General features: G+C 32.8%; 1 protein-coding gene across 2 annotated transcripts; it reads right to left on the reverse strand.

The window, feature by feature from the left end:
- Positions 1–3,696: 3,696 nt before the first annotated feature.
- LOC105128635 (uncharacterized) lies at positions 3,697–14,895 on the reverse strand. 2 transcript variants are annotated; one of them, XM_011030394.1, is made up of 15 exons: positions 12,024–14,895; positions 11,804–11,932; positions 11,523–11,714; positions 11,363–11,415; positions 10,915–11,212; positions 10,661–10,721; positions 10,425–10,571; positions 8,924–9,037; positions 6,943–7,133; positions 6,585–6,800; positions 6,165–6,443; positions 5,890–6,037; positions 5,662–5,795; positions 4,591–4,677; positions 3,697–4,518 (listed from the first exon to the last, which is right to left on the reverse strand). In XM_011030394.1, the coding sequence occupies exons 1-15, from the start codon at positions 14,601–14,603 to the stop codon at positions 4,432–4,434; spliced, it is 4,716 nt and encodes a 1,571-aa protein (XP_011028696.1). In that variant the 5' UTR covers positions 14,604–14,895; the 3' UTR covers positions 3,697–4,431. The 2 variants fall into 2 exon arrangements, with proteins under 2 accessions (XP_011028696.1, XP_011028695.1); XM_011030393.1 differs by having other exon boundaries at positions 10,661–10,727.
- Positions 14,896–17,653: the final 2,758 nt, after the last annotated feature.

The raw sequence follows: 17,653 nt of genomic DNA on the forward strand, positions 1-17,653 counted from the left end.
TACTTTGTAAAAGGCATCAGACTTAAGGCATCTCAAGATTTTCAGTAAGGGTCTAATTGTATAAAACTAGTTAGTTGTCTCAATTAAGGATGTTTGAGATCAAATTGAAATAACAATGACCATATTAAAATTTATCAAAATTGTATTTAAAAAGCTCTAATTTTTAGGGTTTAAGTAGATGACTTGTCACTTATTTTTAATGAAAAGATTGAGTGATATGTTGCATTTCCCTGTTTTACTGTCTTCCTTATCCAAGAAAGCTCATTGAGTTATCATATTTAGGTGAATGAATGTGGCATCTTTGACTACTTTAGGGGCTCCAACCCCCACCATTTGATAAAGGAGGTTCCCTTATACAAGTTTATGTCACCCTTTTTAGACGTTTATGCCCTACTCGCCACTTAAAAACCCTAAACTTCTTATCCCAAGACAGCCTTGTTTGATTTAGCCAAATTCAGCAATGTTACACTCAACTTTGGATCGATGGTGAGAAAGCTATAGGACATCAAATCAATCATGATTTGGTCTTAGTTGAAGAATAACACCCTCTCTATAAGATCTATGCCTTAGTCTGTTATCATTTGCCATGATTAATTCATGAAAAGTGCATATCTAGTCAATCATTTTTAGCCAAGTTTTAGGTATGAAGCTCTCAACTTTTTCTAAAATCTCTAAAAGTTTGTTAGACATTTAGGGATTATAAAAATATAAGAAGAGAGGAAAATTATCTCCTAACATATCAGAGGCAAAAAATAAGAAAGAATCTCATATGATTTAGTTTTGAAAAACCACTACTAAACCCACAGATGGTTTCACAATCACCTACTTTTTAAGGAAGAAATTCCAAGCAAATAAAGCAATATTGTTAAGGTATTCCCCAAACTTTAATAAGGGGTAAAGCTCAAACATACTCCTTCTCTTTTATAATAAGGGGTAAAGCTCAAACATACTCCTCCTTTTTTTTTTCTGCTTGTTAGATGTTCATTACAGATTTCTCTTTCAACTATTTGTTAGTTTTGATTTATTTAATGCTTTATTTGATCTTTTTCAAATGATTAGTTATGACATGATTTAATATGTGTAATTTTTATTTGAAGCTTGGTTGAATGATTAGATTTATTGACTGAAGTGTTAAATGCTAGTATAAAATAATGTTTTGCAAGCTTTGATGTTAGGCTAATAATTTTTTCAATGTTTTAGCAAAATGTTATAGATATTGAAATTGTTATGGTTTAGGTTGTTTTAAGTTAGTGTGTTAGGTTTGCTGAAGTTATAGACATATTGTTTAAGATTTAAGACAATGATTTTATTTAATATAATAGTGTTTTTGTCTAAGGAAAAGTTATTTTTTCTTGTTGTCTTTAGTTAGCTTTGCTTATTGTTTGACCTTTAATTCTTTGTTTCTTCTTGTTTTGAGCATGTTTAAGCTTTGGTTACATATTGTTTTCTAAACCTTTGATTCCTTTTTTCTGGGTTTTGTATTTGTTGGGCATTTCTAGTTTTGATAAGCTTTTCTAGATTGATGTTCTTATCGTGAACTTTGCTTTAGGTCGTTGATTTTAGTACCATTTTGGTCAATTTATGGTTTTTACATGTACGTTCATGTTTGTTAATCTTTAATTTAAGGTTTTTATGGCTTAAAAATATTGATTTAATGGCTTTTGTTTTATTTTTTATTTTTTATTTTATGAATAAAATCAAACAATCATGACTTTTATTTGATTATTGTGACGATCCAGGTCCAACATCTTGCTTCGATGTTGATTTTACATATATCTTTGCCTTCAATTGAATATAGTTTGCTTTGTTTTTGAAATCACATTTATGGTTCTATCTTTGTGTTTTTCAAGCCAAAAATCTTGTTTGATCTTCTAATTTTTATTTGTGTTGCTAAACTTTGTTTGTGAGCTTGAGCCTTTGGGCTAGGAAGCTTATTCCCCGTGGTTGGGCCGAATCAATTCTCTATAAGGCAGTGTTTGGCTTGTTTATTGTTTATTAAAGAAAAACAATGTATTTTTTTTGTTCTTATGGTGTGTTTGTTAAACACGGTCTAAAAACATTGTTTTAGTTTCTGATTTTTTGTTAAAGGTGTATTTTGCAAACACACCATACTAATTTATTTTCAGCAATATTTATTTTTTTTTATTTTTTTACCATACTAATTTATTTTCAGCAATATTTTTTTTTATTTTTGTGTTTTTGCTAAATAGACTCCAAATAATTTCCAAAAAATTCTAAAAAAATTTAAAGGACCATTTTAAAATTTTTTATAGGTCCCTTGCATATTTTTCCAACCATTTCACTTAATATTGAGGCATTAGACTTACAATATAAGATATTAACCTGATATTAAAGATACCTACTTTTTCTTCAAAATTTCAAAAAAGATAAAAAAAATAAAAAAAATTCTTTATTTAGAAAGAATATAAAAATACTTTTTATTTGTGTGTATAAGGTCAAATTATAATTTTTTTCTTTCATGCGTATCTTATAAAAAATAAAAATTGCATTCTTATCCTACTTTGAAAAAAAAAAACCAATTGATGAGTATCACAAAAAATTTGTGAGTATTCATTAGAATTTTATCAAAATTTAAAATAAAAAAAAAACACCATAAAAATCAATTTGGTTAATTAATATTTTGGGTATGAATTTTACAATATAATAGATATTCCTGATATTAAACTAAATGAATTGACAAGAATGCACCTTTAATTTTTTAGGCTTTAAAATGATTAGGTTTTAGCATGATAAAATAAAAAAAAATTTACTAAGAAAAATATTTTTTAAACTTTAAACAAACCAATAAATAAAAACATGACTCCAATAAATAAATAATGTAACTTATGTTAAGTAAGATATACTAGGAGTGATATTTTCTCCATATACACAATACACAATTAGTTATTTTATCCAAACTCTAAAACCAATTTAAATTTTTAATGATCAAAATACTAAATGATGACTCTATCTTTTTTTTTTATTGATAAAGAAAAAAAATTAAAATTAATTTAGATTGAGATTGATAATATCTTTAATTTTATTTGATTATATTCATCATCATTATATATTTTAAATAACTTTAGTTTTAAATAAAAATGACAATATAATTTCTTTAATTAAAATAATTATTTACATACATTGCAAGAAAAATTGAAACTCAATTTCTAATTTTTCGAAGGCATGAAATACATGAATGCTTTTTAAATTTTTAACTAAGCTTAAGAAAAATATACAAAGTCTATGAAGATAACTTTTAAGGAGTTCCTATATATATATATATATAACATTTGTATTTTCTAATTATGAATCATTCAATCAATTTCTTAAAAAATATTAAATATATACATTTACACAAGAAAACTACAAAAAAAAAAAAAAATCTAATACACATGAAAAACATAGTTGTCATCACATCCATAAAAAATCACATCCATAAGTCACAAATACATTCCAGAAAGAGAGTATTACAAGTTAAAACACACCAGAGCACAAAAAGAGTTCAATCCTCTACTGCAGCAGAATCTCCATAAATAAAGAAGAGATCGAGAGAGACTACGCGGAATCTTATGAATTCAGAAAGTATAAATTCCATCAGATCACAGCAAGATTGAGTCGTGCTCGGCCAAGTTTCTGGCAGCATTTATCATCATATATATATAATATATATATTGGTGCAAGTTATATCCAGCAAGGTATCTAAAAACAAAAATCAGCAATAGAAAATTCAGCATCATAGCACATCATGCATTATGCAGGTCATAAACAATAACCATAAGCGGCAGATTTAGTGTTGAAGCTAGGATCAAGATGTGATCTATACAAGAACTCTTCAAAGGGGAATCCTAATTTTTGAAAAAAAGGGAAAAACTACATCTACCAGAAATTCCCCGCTTACAACTTTCACAATATATGCTTCTGCCCACAACTGGACAGTATTAGCCACTGCATTATGGTATCATATGGGTTCTTCAATGCATATGCTCCCAGCAACCAAGCAATTACTGCTCTTCATGTACCAAGCCACCATCCCATGCGAAAATTCCATGGACAGAAACCCAAATTACCCTGACAAAAATATTCAGATTCAAGGGTGCCAAAAAGTACCCTTCAAGCTCTTCTGTTAACCTATTCTTCATGTAAAAGAAAATCTCTCTTGATACATGGTTTTTCCCTGCACAAAAGTATACATGGTTTTTCCCTGCACAAATTACGTTTTCCCTACAAAAACCGCCGACTGTATCATAAGACTGTTGATTACATGCCGCGTCTCTCCTGTCAAAAACTTATTGTTTTCAAAACCAATGCTGCAGTATCGGGTTCAATTGCATTATATTACTATAAACAACTCCTCACTACAAAAATGGCAAGCCATGGTAAACTTGATGCTCTCGGGGTCAACAAATAATTCCACAAATTCCTCCAAAATCACTAGTTTCCAGCTTCAAAGAATAGAACCTGAGGTTGCAAGTGTCCTTTTTCACACATGGTAAGAACATCAGTCCAGCTACCAATTACCTATTAATCAAACAATAAATTGTAAGACAAGATAGCAGATAAAACAATGGCCAGACACAAATCAAGAAGTACCTTAACAGTCTTGTCATCATACATAATCCATTGATCATGATCTTGACTATAGGCAAAGCAATGATAATGTTGCCCATAGTAGCACACCTGATGATACAAGGATCATGAGGAATGATTATAGTACAAATTCATATCCCAGCAACCAATGACTAAATCAGACATCCAGAAATAAGCAGAAGTAGCAAGAATATTCCAGTATAAAAATAAAAAAACAATTACTGCTCTTCTAATACCCCCCCCCCTATAGAATTTTCTCCAGTGTTCCCAATAAAGAGTTTAATTTGATTCCTTCTTGAGCTGCCATAAAAATGCACAGCTTGCATATAGTCATTTTGTTTCTTTTTTTAGTTGATGAGCCACATCTATCTTCCTAATCAAACACTTAGGGTGTATTTGCTTTCAGAAAACAGCTTTCTAATTCATCTGTATTTTGAAAATATTTCTCCATGGAAAAATAACATGACACATTTACTAAACATTAGTTTTCTAAAATAGAAAACAAGGCCTCCTTTGGTTTGCATTTAAGACAACAAAAGAAAGGAGAAAAAAAAAGAAATTGATGAATACAGGGCCCTTCGTTTAAAAGCAGAAAATTTTGTGAAGTGACTCTTTGTAGTTTTCATTTAACGATGAAACTCAAAAAGTATAAAATACTTGTTTTCAAAAAATCAGAGAACATTTTTAATTGGTAAACATGTTTTCCACAGTTGTGCTTTCTAGTTAAATTTTTCCACAAGTTATGAAATTTTCAACAACTACAACCTCAAGGTTTCCCATGTTTCAGTTGATGCATTTGATTTTTATATCTTTCTCCTGTTGTCTCTAGCAAACTGGTGCTTGCATGTTGTCACTTTTAGTATTTTTGAGTACTTATCTTTCACACTAGTATAAAAAACTCATCCTTCCTTCGGGCATGATTTAACAGAACAACCAAACCAATCTTTCCTAATTAACTGCATATGTAAAGTCTTGAATATCAATATCTCCATCAAGATAACATGATAAATGGTCAGTCAAATTTATGTATGACTGAATCCAAGCTATGATAAATGGTCTGTCAACTTTACGTACCACTGAAACCAAGCTACGAATGTTCTTTGGATCCAGACCACGATAAAAAACACTGATATCTATCTCAGTATTTAGAGCTGTCAATGTTGCTGTTATATCATCAATGCTTTCACAGGTTTTCTGCCAGCCCAGAACTGCAGGACAAAGATGTACATAATTTTGGGTTTCTAAAAGAGTGTGCCACTCTCACTAAGCAAAAATCTCTAAACAATTCAGAAAAACATTCACCTGTTGTAAAAACATGTGGCGGAGTTGAAAGAATATGATGGGTGTAATTGGGCTTCCCACAACCACCAGCCTCAGTATCACAAGCTAACTGGTGATTCATTTCGACAAGATTTAAAAGCTCATCAAAAGAGCTTTCAGCACACATGACCTGGAAGGAAAGAGAAAAAAATATTCAAGGGGTAAAGTAAATTAATACACCATATAAATTGAAATAAAAAAACCAAAGTAACGAGAAATAAATGGTTGCATAAAATTTGTTTAGCAGCAACATGTACCTTCATTGCTCGGAGGGCACTGGCATTTATATTATGAAAGAAAGCACTGTACTTCAGGTGTCTAGACTCCACACCACAACTCTGGCAATTCATTTGTTCTGAAATGTCCATTCCAAAAAGAGAGTGCACTATACAAGCATTCTTTTTTGAACATTCCCAAGACTCCATGCCACTGTGTTCCACTGCCTCAGAATCAGTACCATGCAAACCAAAGGTAAATGCTCGATGAAGGCAGTCAAATATCACAGCCAAAACTTCAGATGCGTCATTCATCTGTCCCTGTAAATTCAATTCCAACTAACTCAGCAAAGACATCCTCATATACAAATTCTTGCATTGTAAAGGGTGAGTGATGAAAAATCACAGTTAAGTAAAAAGTTATGAAAACCATAGGGGCCAAACACAGTTCTTAAAAATTACCTCCTGGAAGAAATTACTGTTAGGGTACAAGTTGCTCAAAGCTATCCTCAATGATGTTGGAGCAACTGCTTCTCTTCGTGTATCCATGGATACAATGCTCATAGCAGTAAGAATATCATACAAGGCACAAACAACACATGGATCTCCCACATGAACATGCTCTGATCGTGATCTACTCAAGAACTCATCTCGAAACCGTCTTAAATGCCACAAGGACTGAAGTTATAAAAGAAGTAACTAGAAACAGTTAGGCACTGGATAGTGAAATGAAAAGCGCAGATTAAATGGTGAAATAGCAATGAAAAGCATATATAAATAGAATAGTTAAACAGCAGAGATGGCATTGTGCTCAAAATACCTGTATGATAACATTCAGAAAACAATTGTAATCACCAATATCATTCTTCAAGCCAGTGCCAAATACATCAGTTCCATCCACATTTACAGTTGCTACTTCATATGGTGAAGCACCAGAATCACCAAGTTCACAAGAAATTGTTTGCTTCAAACTTGACATCATTGGTATCTTCTGATTTGCTTGAAATGTGTCTGGAAAATCAATGCAAATAGATTAAATAGAGTTTCAAATAAATGGATACAAATTACGTTTTTAACTTCACTTCAGAGATTAGGGAAAGGAAAAGATGCACTGAACATGATGGTAAATTCATTCATTTGCCTAAGGAAAATGCTACCTGGCATGATTCAACTAAACTCAAACAACTGATCTAAAGACTAGGTCAGAACCCATTCGAGATTCTGATTCAGTAAGATGAGGGATGGCTAGATATTGAGTAAGACAATATTGCAAAATCACATCATATGAATAAAATATTTGTTTGACCTCGATGCTCATAGTGCCCACCTCAGAATAAAGCCACACATAATTTTCTAAACCTGACTGGTACAGTGCCAACACATACCCTAACATAATAATAACTATTATTTTACATAAGCTAGCAAAAATTACAAATGCACGGTTGAGTTCAGAAAATCATTTTTTTAATTAATCAAGTAACTCACATCCCAGCTCCCTAGTGTGACTAGTAGCATACCCAGAAACCCAACCAGGGGGGCAAATTAAATGTGAAACCATTCTCTTTTCAGCAAATAATTAGGTAAGTAAACAAAACATATAATCTTGATTATTTGACAAAGCCAATCAACCCAATAAACAGAGGAAGCCTTATGGCCTTCTTTTTGTAGTGGTGTGTGAAATGTATGTGAAAGAAGTAAAGAAATTCACTTAAAATAGATTGCTGGAGACACCATTCCTCCTGTATACATAGAGCTAATCTAGGTTTTGTAGATGAACCCATTCTGGTGAACATAGAAGTTCTCCATAAAATTCTAGGTTTTGTTGTTAGAACATCTTGTTTCTATTCTCAAAGAAATTATATCCTGAACCAAATGGGCAGGGGCAGAACCAAATACAACAATATCTTCCATGGCAAATAACGCCTGGGGATAGACTGACCCACATGTGACACCAATTTTTGATTTAGTTGACTAAAACAGAAACAAAGTGCAAATTTTTATTTTTGGCACAGGAAGCTGAACTTGCCATTAAAATAATTAGATGAATAAGAATTATATATGCGGGCCAAAGTTGAATATATGCAATTCTACCATTTCTGAAATACAATGATGTTAAAAAATCATAAAGAAGCATAGATAATACATAAATTCAGAATCTATTACAGGATTTATATCCTTTATCAAAAGAATATATATAAAAAAAAATGGGACATGTATATATATGTGACAAAGTTGAATATATGCAATTATACAATTTCTGAATACAATGATGTTAAAAAACCTTAAAGAAGCATAATACATAAATTCAGAATCTATTACAGGATTTATATCCTTTATCAAAAGAATATATATACAAATATATATATAAAAAAATGGGACATGTATATACATGTGACAAAGTTGAATATATGCAATTATACAATTTCTGAATACAATGATGTTAAAAAACCTTAAAGAAGCATAATACATAAATTCAGAATCTATTACAGGATTTATATCCTTTATCAAAAGAATGTGTGTGTGTGTGTGTCTGTCTATATATATATATATAATTGCAGGGTTTAAACCTAGATGCAGAAATCCTCTTATATAAAAAGTTATCTGAGCTTTAAATAGAAGTCTACAAAATCAAAGAAGATTGAAAAGCACAATTGGTAGAGAAGTGGAGTTTCAAGGGACAAAGGGCATCCAACGAAGACAGTATATCATGTTCCCTTAAGGCTCATCTAGTTGGTATAGCTAACAATCATAAAATCTAGTGAAGTAAAATGAAAGCAAGCAAATGATCAAAAGAAATTTACCAAGGCTTTGGCGCATGGCTTTTTCAAGGTCAGCTTGAAACCTTTCCTCATCCTCCTCCTCTACTTTTAACTGTCTCAGTGTCTTAGTTGCACTGTCTCCCAAATTTGAAGTACCTGGTTGAACATATGGAAAACCATATAAAATTAGGTACAACATGTAGATAATCAACCAGAAAATTGCTCATGGTATAATGGCTGACAAGCATGTAAGGAAGTCCTTAGTACAAAGCAAGCAAGCAAGCAGAGTGCGAGGCCAAAGCGATCATCACACAACTACTATATCTTGGAGAGTATAATTAAAAATCCCAGCCCAGCAAAGTGCAAGGGCAGAAGAGAATGTTAAACAACTAAAAAGCAAAATGTATACTACACTTAACATTCAGATGAAGACATCTAGCACAACAGACAAATAATCCATAAAGTTATGCAGATTTCACTCCAACAAACTAGAAACCTCTCAATAAGCCTAATTCAACAAACCAATACTGTTTATCATAATCAAATTTTATATGTGAAATTAAACCTAGTCTGTTTATGATATCATGAGTCATGAACAATTTTTCCAAAGAGATATGCAGGAAGAGAACAGCACACCATCAACACTATTTTTTTTTTTTTACTATTACCATATTTAAAAATAAGGGTAATTATCTTGGTCTACACCCACAACATCTTCTCTTTGTAAAAGTGGTTCGCTACTTCCTCTTGCACCACTTGGATTTTCTGCTAGCATGTCTTTTCAATGCCAGGGATCTATTGAATGGCTCAACTAAGGAGAAGTGCGGGCTTGGAGAGAACTAATAGAGGGAAGAAAAATCTAGCCTTAATTACTTCAACAATTCTTTGGCTCAAGCAAGGCAATGCAGCAAGAGGACTTCTGAAGGAGAGTATTCCTCTCTCTGCCACTTTAAATAGGTGGATTTAAACTCTATATTAACTTTAGTTGTATAGAGCAATATTTGGAAGATTGTCTTTTCATTCAATAAATTTTGTAGATGCACTTTCTTGCCCTTGTTTTTCAATGAATCACTCTCTTGTAAATGAGTTCGAACTTTTATCAATGAGCAAGTGTTGAATAATCAAGCAAGTGTTGAATAATCATAAAATTAGTAGCAGATTCCATCAGTATAGTTCCAAGGGTATCGTGTCTTGGGATTAAAATTTTAGTTTCAATAGCCATCAAGGAAGTATTCCATGTATTGTCATTTTAATAAAAGCTGGAGTAAACAATAAAATGATCTAAGAAAGAAATAGACAGATTAAAGCTGCTGCTTCAATGGGGTGAGGTGACATTGTAAAAAAGGTAGAAGGAAATAAAGATATCACCATAAATTAGATGGAAAAAAAAAATTAATGTGTCATCCACTTTGGGTAATCTTAAATCCACAACCATGATTAAAGCAATTTAAAAGATTAAAATCCATTGTAAATGCATGCTTCCATGCATAATAGCACCTGATTAAGAATAAAAAAATAATAATCAAAGGGGATAAGCACATACTGCTTCCGATTTCAGTATTTTCTGTTTCAGATAACATGGGTTGATTTTTTCCATCAGAAGATCGAGAGGAACTCTTCTGCCGCCTACTTCTCCTTCCTGGCCGTCGATCAGAAGTACCACGCTCCACACTTCCTCCAGTAGATAGCTCTGCGAAATAAAGAAAACGAAAATCATTTAAAAACATTACAGCCAACCCCAGTCTCATTCAGAAACTTTATAATATAATGCTATCCCACCACTGGCTGTTGTCATGGACATGCCTTCTAAATTGTTGGGCAACCCCCTCTTCTGCGTCAACTGCTCCTGAAAGTGAAATTTGATAAGATTACATTTGGCATTTCATAGGAATTTTTCAAACACGGCATTCAAACTCTTAGAATAACCTCTGTTTCTCTATTCAAGAAGCGCATTTCCAATGGATATGAACCTAACACTGGTTCTCAATCCCTTTACAATATCTTGAACAAATAAATCTCAAACTAATGCTTACCAATGGCTCACGGGAATCAGCAGCAGCAGGATCAAAGCAATAATCGTGTAGTCCCCCAGACAAATTCTCTGGAAAAGTTAGATTAGATTTCTTGTGCTGTTGCTCAGCAAGATGCTTCTGTTTGGCTTCATTCTCTATTCGTCTTTGATACTCTAAAGATTTTTCTAGCATTCTTTCCTCCTCTTCAATCTCAATTTTCCATCTAAATTCCTCTTCCTGTTGTTTCAAATCATCATCGCTTACAGAAAGATGACTCTGAGAATCTGGATAGTTGCCATCAGATGCATCTGGAAAGGAACTGCAGAGAGGAATGAATAAAACATTATAAAAACAAGTAGTATGCATTACTTATTTGCATTTACAACAAAATGGCACAAATTAAAATGAAAGCACTTATCGTAGAAACAGAAATATAGAAGTGCAAAGCACCACAAATAGATAGGCATACCCCCTCCCATTAGTCGCATCCTGAAGCAATTGCTGCTCGCTAGCAGCAATAACCTACAAAGTAAAACACATTAGACTGGGACAATGGACTGTGCCTATGTCTTCTACGAAGTCAGAAGCCAGCAGAGAAAGAAAAACAACCAAAAAAACAAATTAGAAACCTTTGAGTCCTTGGTTTTCTTGTACTCTTTGTTCTTTCTCTTATCCTTCCCCTTCTCTATTGTATTTCTTGAATTATCACTACGTCCTTGGGTACCCTTCTTAGAATCAAGGGCAAGCTCCGCCAAAAATGCTTCTCTTGCAGCATCAGACTTCTCTGTGGCATCCTTCTCGGCTAGATCCTCTAAGTGTGCCTGGAAAAGAGAGATTAGCATGAGATAATATGCAAAGTTACAACCACAAGAGATGAGAAACACCCTATTTATCACTGCTCAATACAAACCCTCATGTAGGACTTCACTAAGGGTAGCAAGATTGATCGATAATCAAGGGCAGAAACTGACTCGAGCTTGAGTTCCAACTGCTGCATTCCAGAGACATTCCGCATGATTTGGGCATCAATTTTGCTAAGCTGCGCAACAATAAAGGTGATTTAAAGTCACAAGGATCATTATCAATTTTCTTTTTTACCAAACAAGTGGTTCTAGAACTAACATACTGACCTCTATTGACAAGTGTTCTTTCTGTCGCTGGATAGCAATTTCTATGCAAGTTTCTACTTGATGCATGTGGTCCTTGGTTCTCCAATTACTATCTTCACCAGATTCCAAGTCACAAAACTGAGAAGTTATCCCACCATAAGTATCCTCATACCCGAATTGATTGGCATTCAGAGTATCTGCTTCTTTTAACACATTTAATATAGCATCTAACTCAAATCTACTGCTAATGAACGGCGCATCATGCTCATTCTCAACAAGCTGCTCTCTCCGCTGCCTAAGAACAGAATCATAGCTTCTATGTTCAACAAGCATGTCAGTCTCCCTCTTCTTACCTTCTTCAAGACAGAGATCCTCCACAGCCTGCAACGCTTGCTCATAGCCTAAATGTTCACATTTCCTCTCACAAAGGCTCTGCAGATGGTAAAACTCTTTCTCAAGAGTCTGGAGAATTTCCATACCTTGATGCATTTTCTCTTCTTTTGTACGGATCCATGATTGCAATTGCTCTCCACTAGAAAGGCCTGCAAATATCCATGATAGCAAAGCATCAGCGTCAGGTTGAACCCCATTTCCATAGGCAGCAATAGTCGAAGTTGCTGTGGTGGCATCATTGTCAGGACATGTGCTAGGAGCATATTCCAATGACAATAAACGTTCATCCAAGCAGAGACAAGGCTCATCACCATTTAGAACAATCTCCTCTTTAATTTCAGGACCTTTAGCACCAGAATTTGAGCCATCTACAACAATACTTTTCTCGGGAGACCTGCCCAAACCACAGTAATGAGATATTTCCTGTAAGAATTTAAGGATCTTTTTGAGTTGGGATGCTCCCAGAAAGCAAATGCAATTGGGTGTCTGGTCCACACCACGGTTCAGAAGCCGAGAACCAGAAGCAAGATTCTGTAGTTCATCCATTGTTAATTGTATCACCTTATTAAGATGGCTTGCAGCAAGATATTTATGTCCAATAAGTGCCTGAAATACATCATGAATTTTTTTGAGGAGCTTCGCTCGCTCAGAATCCTCTGATATTGGCCAGCTATCAATAGTGTATGCAATAGACGACTGGTTCCCATCAATTTCTTTACCTTCAATATTGTAAACTTTGTCAGAGTTGCTACTGCTCACAGGACAACTGTTATAACCATCCCTCAAATTTTCCTTATCTGGAGAAGAATCCCGTGCATCTTTGAAAAAATCATCACTGTCCTCATTATGGTACTCTGAGCAAAAATCCTCACCAAGCTCTCCATTATGGCATTTCCCTTGATTCCAGGGCATCTTAACCGCAGAGGAAATGTCTAATGGTTTCCAGGAGCTATTAAGAATCATCTCAATCCACTCATTGTCTGCACTCTGAGGTAAAACTTCCTGCATCTTCGGCATAAGACTCCCCATGTGCTCTTGCACAACATGATGTAAATGACTATCTGCGTCCACAAACTTTTCATTGCATCGACAACACACCCAAAACCCCCAGCTCTTATTCTCCAAGCCGTAAGCCAACAACTCATTCAAAACGTCACTGGCCACTCCATCCTTGGATGACCAAAAATAACCCTTCAAATCACTGACCTTAATTTTCAACAACTCCCTCTTCATTTCCAAGGTCATCGAATTCCAATAGGACCGAACCCAGTCCTTTCTCTCAGTGTTAGTCCCATTCTTCCTCGCATTACTCCCACATTTCCTCCTCTCTCCTCTCCTATCACTCCCTGGCGTTACCGCCACTCCTTGATCACTCCTCTCTCCCTCACTCTGTCCCAAACCCATCTCCGACTTCTGCTGCTGCAACAACCTGGCAGCAGCAACCCTGACTTCGATCTCTTTCCTCCTCTCTTCCTGCGTCTTAGTAGCTTTCTTTATCTCATTCGGCCGCCTGGTTTGCACCAGCCTAACTTCCATTGGATCTTCAGTAGCTCTTCTTATAGGTATTAACCTAATCTCTTCACCAGTCCCCAAATTCTTCATCCAAGTAGAGATCGAAGCAATGTTGGACTTGTGTTGCAAGTTTTTCAACTCACCTTGCACATGAGCGATCCTCCCTTCCGCTGTAGCTATCTTCTGCTGACTCTCCTCCTGCAAACTCTCCTTCGCAGGATCAATAGGATTCTCGATTTTCAAAGCACGATCACACTCTTTCATTACCTCTTCATACTCTTTCCCATCACTGGCCGCCTCGTAGAGCAAATTCGCATAGAAATGAGCGAATTCGATCGAATTCGGAGACAATTCCGCCGCTCTACGAGCAGCATCAATTGCGTTCTTTAAGTGCCGCTGTTTACTGTTAGGGTCATCGATTATCGAAGAAACTTTAACACACACCGTACCGTGAACACGGTGGATTAAGGCGTCGCCGCCGTGTTTAGCACACGAATCCTTCATGATACGCAGGGCTTTCATGTGGTTTCCGCGACGTAGCGCATTCAAGGCGCGGCCGCACTCTTGCTTGATCGTTGAACCGTCCGATTCTGGAGTAACCGAATTCGGATGGACGGGTTCTTCCGACGCCGCCGCGGGAGACGGCGAGGGAGGGTGTTTGGTGATAAAGTTTGGTGGGCGTTTTCTATTCCCCATGGAAATTTGAATGGGTTTGTTACGAAAAGAACGGATGCATGTAAAAATGTACAAAAGGCGTGAGCATAGAGTTAAAAAGAGAGAGACTTACTTGGAAATGCGTAGGGATAAAGAAGGGATTTCACTAGGGGGTTCCGGTGACGGTGACGGGGTCGGCGACGAAATCTAGGGAGAGGGTGGGTGAGTAAGAAGGAGAAAGGGAAAGAGGACGGGTTTTGACGAGGAAATTGAGTAATTAAGGGTATTCATAATATTGTTTAGCACCCACACTTTCGATTTACTTTACAGGATAAAACTGTGTAATCCTTCTCTTTTTTTCTTTTTTTAATTTCAGGGTGAAAGAATGTTTGGTATGAGCATGTGTTTGGAAGCATTGAAATTGTTAATTTTTAAAGTACGTTTTATTTATAAATATATTTAAATAATATTTTTTATTTTTCAAAAATAATTTTTATATTTACCCCAGTTTAAAAATATAAAAATTTTAAATTTTTAAAAAACACAATTTCAAATACATTTCTACATATCCTCCTACAATTTTATATGTCAAGGTTTAGGTTACAAGTAAAAAAAAATTAATTTGAAAAAATATATAAAAACAAATTTGAAAAAAAATTAATAAAATAATAAATTAGTTAAATATTAGGTTTTAATTAGGCTAACCTAATTTTAATTAAATCAAACAAAACATTTTTTGTTTTGTATCAGTTTAAGTTTCAAATTAAAAAAAACTATAGATTAATATAGATTTTGTAATTATAGGTATGAAAAGGGAAGGCATGTGTATGTGATTAATAAACGGATTATATAGAATCAATTCTTTATTATAATTGAATTTAAATAAAATATTTAATTTAAATTTAATTAATTAATTAATTAATTTCACATGTTTAAAAAATAAAATTCAACTCATTTTTTTATATATATTTTTCTCATTATCTTTAATTTATTTCTTTAAAAATCCTTTTTTTAAGGCTAGATGGGTATTTTAGAAATATTAATTTTTTTCTTTTTAAAATTGTAAATCAAAGGGGTTGACCTCTAAATTATTTTTATAATATTTTTAGAGATTTAATTTTTAACATTTATGAAATTTCATTTAAATTTTTAAATTCAATTCATGAAATTCTAAATATTTTGTAAAGAAGTTCAATACTATAAAAATTGGCGATAAACATGTTTCATTCAGGAAAATAAGCGGTTGTCTTTACTTGTGCACAAAGAGAAGTTTGAAGTATAAGAAAAGGACAAGATTTAATGTAATTGTATTAGTTACGATTAAAATTTACATTTACTTTTTAAAAGTGTTTTGCTGCATACATGGACTTAATTGCTGCATTATTAAGGAAAAAAAAAAAACTAAGAGGCACTGGTGTTTTACCACACACAATTACATAACACCGTGTGTTGGAGTATATATTGATGTCATTTTCCTTTCCACAAAAAAAAATAAAAAAAAATCATTAAGCTCCTTTCCACAAAAAAAAATAAAAAAAAAATCATTAAGCTTCTTCTTATTAGAGCATCACAGTTTTTTATTAAGATTTATTAGTTATTATTAAATTGATTTTGAATAAATTAGTTATTTATTTTAAAAAAATGGTACAATAACTAAATTATTTTTAAAAATAAAATGTTTAAGATTAACATCTAAATGTTTTTTATTATTTTCATTATAGTTGTTTTAGCTATAATTAAATTAACAAAAAAAACAAGTTAGTATTTTGATAAATATAAAATATCATTAAATAATAAAAAATAACTAACACTGTATCACACCCTAACATATAAACAACTTTCACTATTTTTAGACATTACATAAAACATTTCTCGATAACCAAATACTAACTTTTATAATAGTATTAGGAAAGACATAACAAGCTCTTCTAGATAATGAGGCATATGTAGGTAAAAAAGTAATAATATAGCTCATATTAATTATTTTATCTTCTCCCTCTTCTTTTTTTGAGTTTGGTGTTTGCTTTTTCAAACTATTTTTAGACATTACATAAAACATTTTTCGATAACCAAATACTAACTTTTATAATACTATTAGGAGAGACATAACAAGATCTTCTAGATAATGAGGGCATATGTAGGTAAAAAAATAATAATATAGCTCATATTAATTATTTTATCTTCTTCCTCTTTTGAGTTTGGTGTTCGTTTTTTCAAATATTAAATATGTCATTTTAATTTGTATTATATCAATTTTAGTTTCTTTTCTTTTAATTATTATTTATTTGTTAAATTTTTTAAAAATTTATTTTATTTTTCAATTCCATCTCCTCAATATTTGACTTCATTTAATTTTTTTTATCTACTCTGGTTATCAATCTTTTGATTGTTATTTTATGTTTTTATGCCTTTCTTGATTTTTTATTTTTCAATTTTATCTTTTATTTTTTTATTTAATTTAATTTTTATATCAAATTTAGTTTTCATTCTTTTGATTGCTATTTTTTTTATTGATTGTTTTTTCAATTTAATCCATCAATATTTGGAAGGTTGAGATTTTTGCTTTGTGATTTGAATTTGGTTTTTTAAGATTTTTTTTAATTTAATTCTATCTTTCAACATTAGGTTATTTGGCCTTAAGCTTCATGATTTTTTTTGCTTTCCTTTCCATGGGGTTATTTCGATCTTGTGTGCTAGATTGCGAGTTGTTCAAGTTAACTCAGGTTGCCTAGTTTTTTTTTTAATTTCAATTGATTTTTTTTAGTTTCATCTTCCATCATTTAATTTATTTAATAGTTGACCTCCATTATTTATTCAATTTCTTATGTATGAGGTTATCTTAATCTTACAATCGGGCTACTAATATGGCTTGTTGACTGCCTAAATGCATGACAAATGCCTTATTTATAGGCCAAAATTGGGAATTATTGATTTGATGACTAATTGATGAGTGGGTGACCAACTCTTAACTTAGTGACAATCTTTATCTTCTCTTGTCTGCCCAAAACATCATTGATAACGTCAAAATTGGAGCCACTCGAAAACATGAAAGTTGTAGAAAATTATCTCAGCTTTCTTGTATAAAAAATTCA

This window comes from Populus euphratica, unplaced genomic scaffold, assembly GCF_000495115.2.
Source record: "Populus euphratica unplaced genomic scaffold, PopEup_1.0 scaffold111.1, whole genome shotgun sequence".
Classification (NCBI taxonomy): Eukaryota; Viridiplantae; Streptophyta; class Magnoliopsida; order Malpighiales; family Salicaceae; genus Populus; species Populus euphratica.

Bases quoted from the DNA above. Each gene is read 5' to 3' on its own strand.
- LOC105128635 (XM_011030393.1), bottom strand. From the start codon at position 14,603: ATGGGGAATAGAAAACGCCCACCAAACTTTATCACCAAACACCCTCCC. The intron at 10,572-10,660 runs GTGGGATAGCAT...TTTATTTCGCAG, and splicing joins GTCCATGACAACAGCCAGTG to AGCTATCTACTGGAGGAAGT. The intron at 9,038-10,424 runs GTATGTGCTTAT...ATGTTCAACCAG, and splicing joins AAATACTGAAATCGGAAGCA to GTACTTCAAATTTGGGAGAC.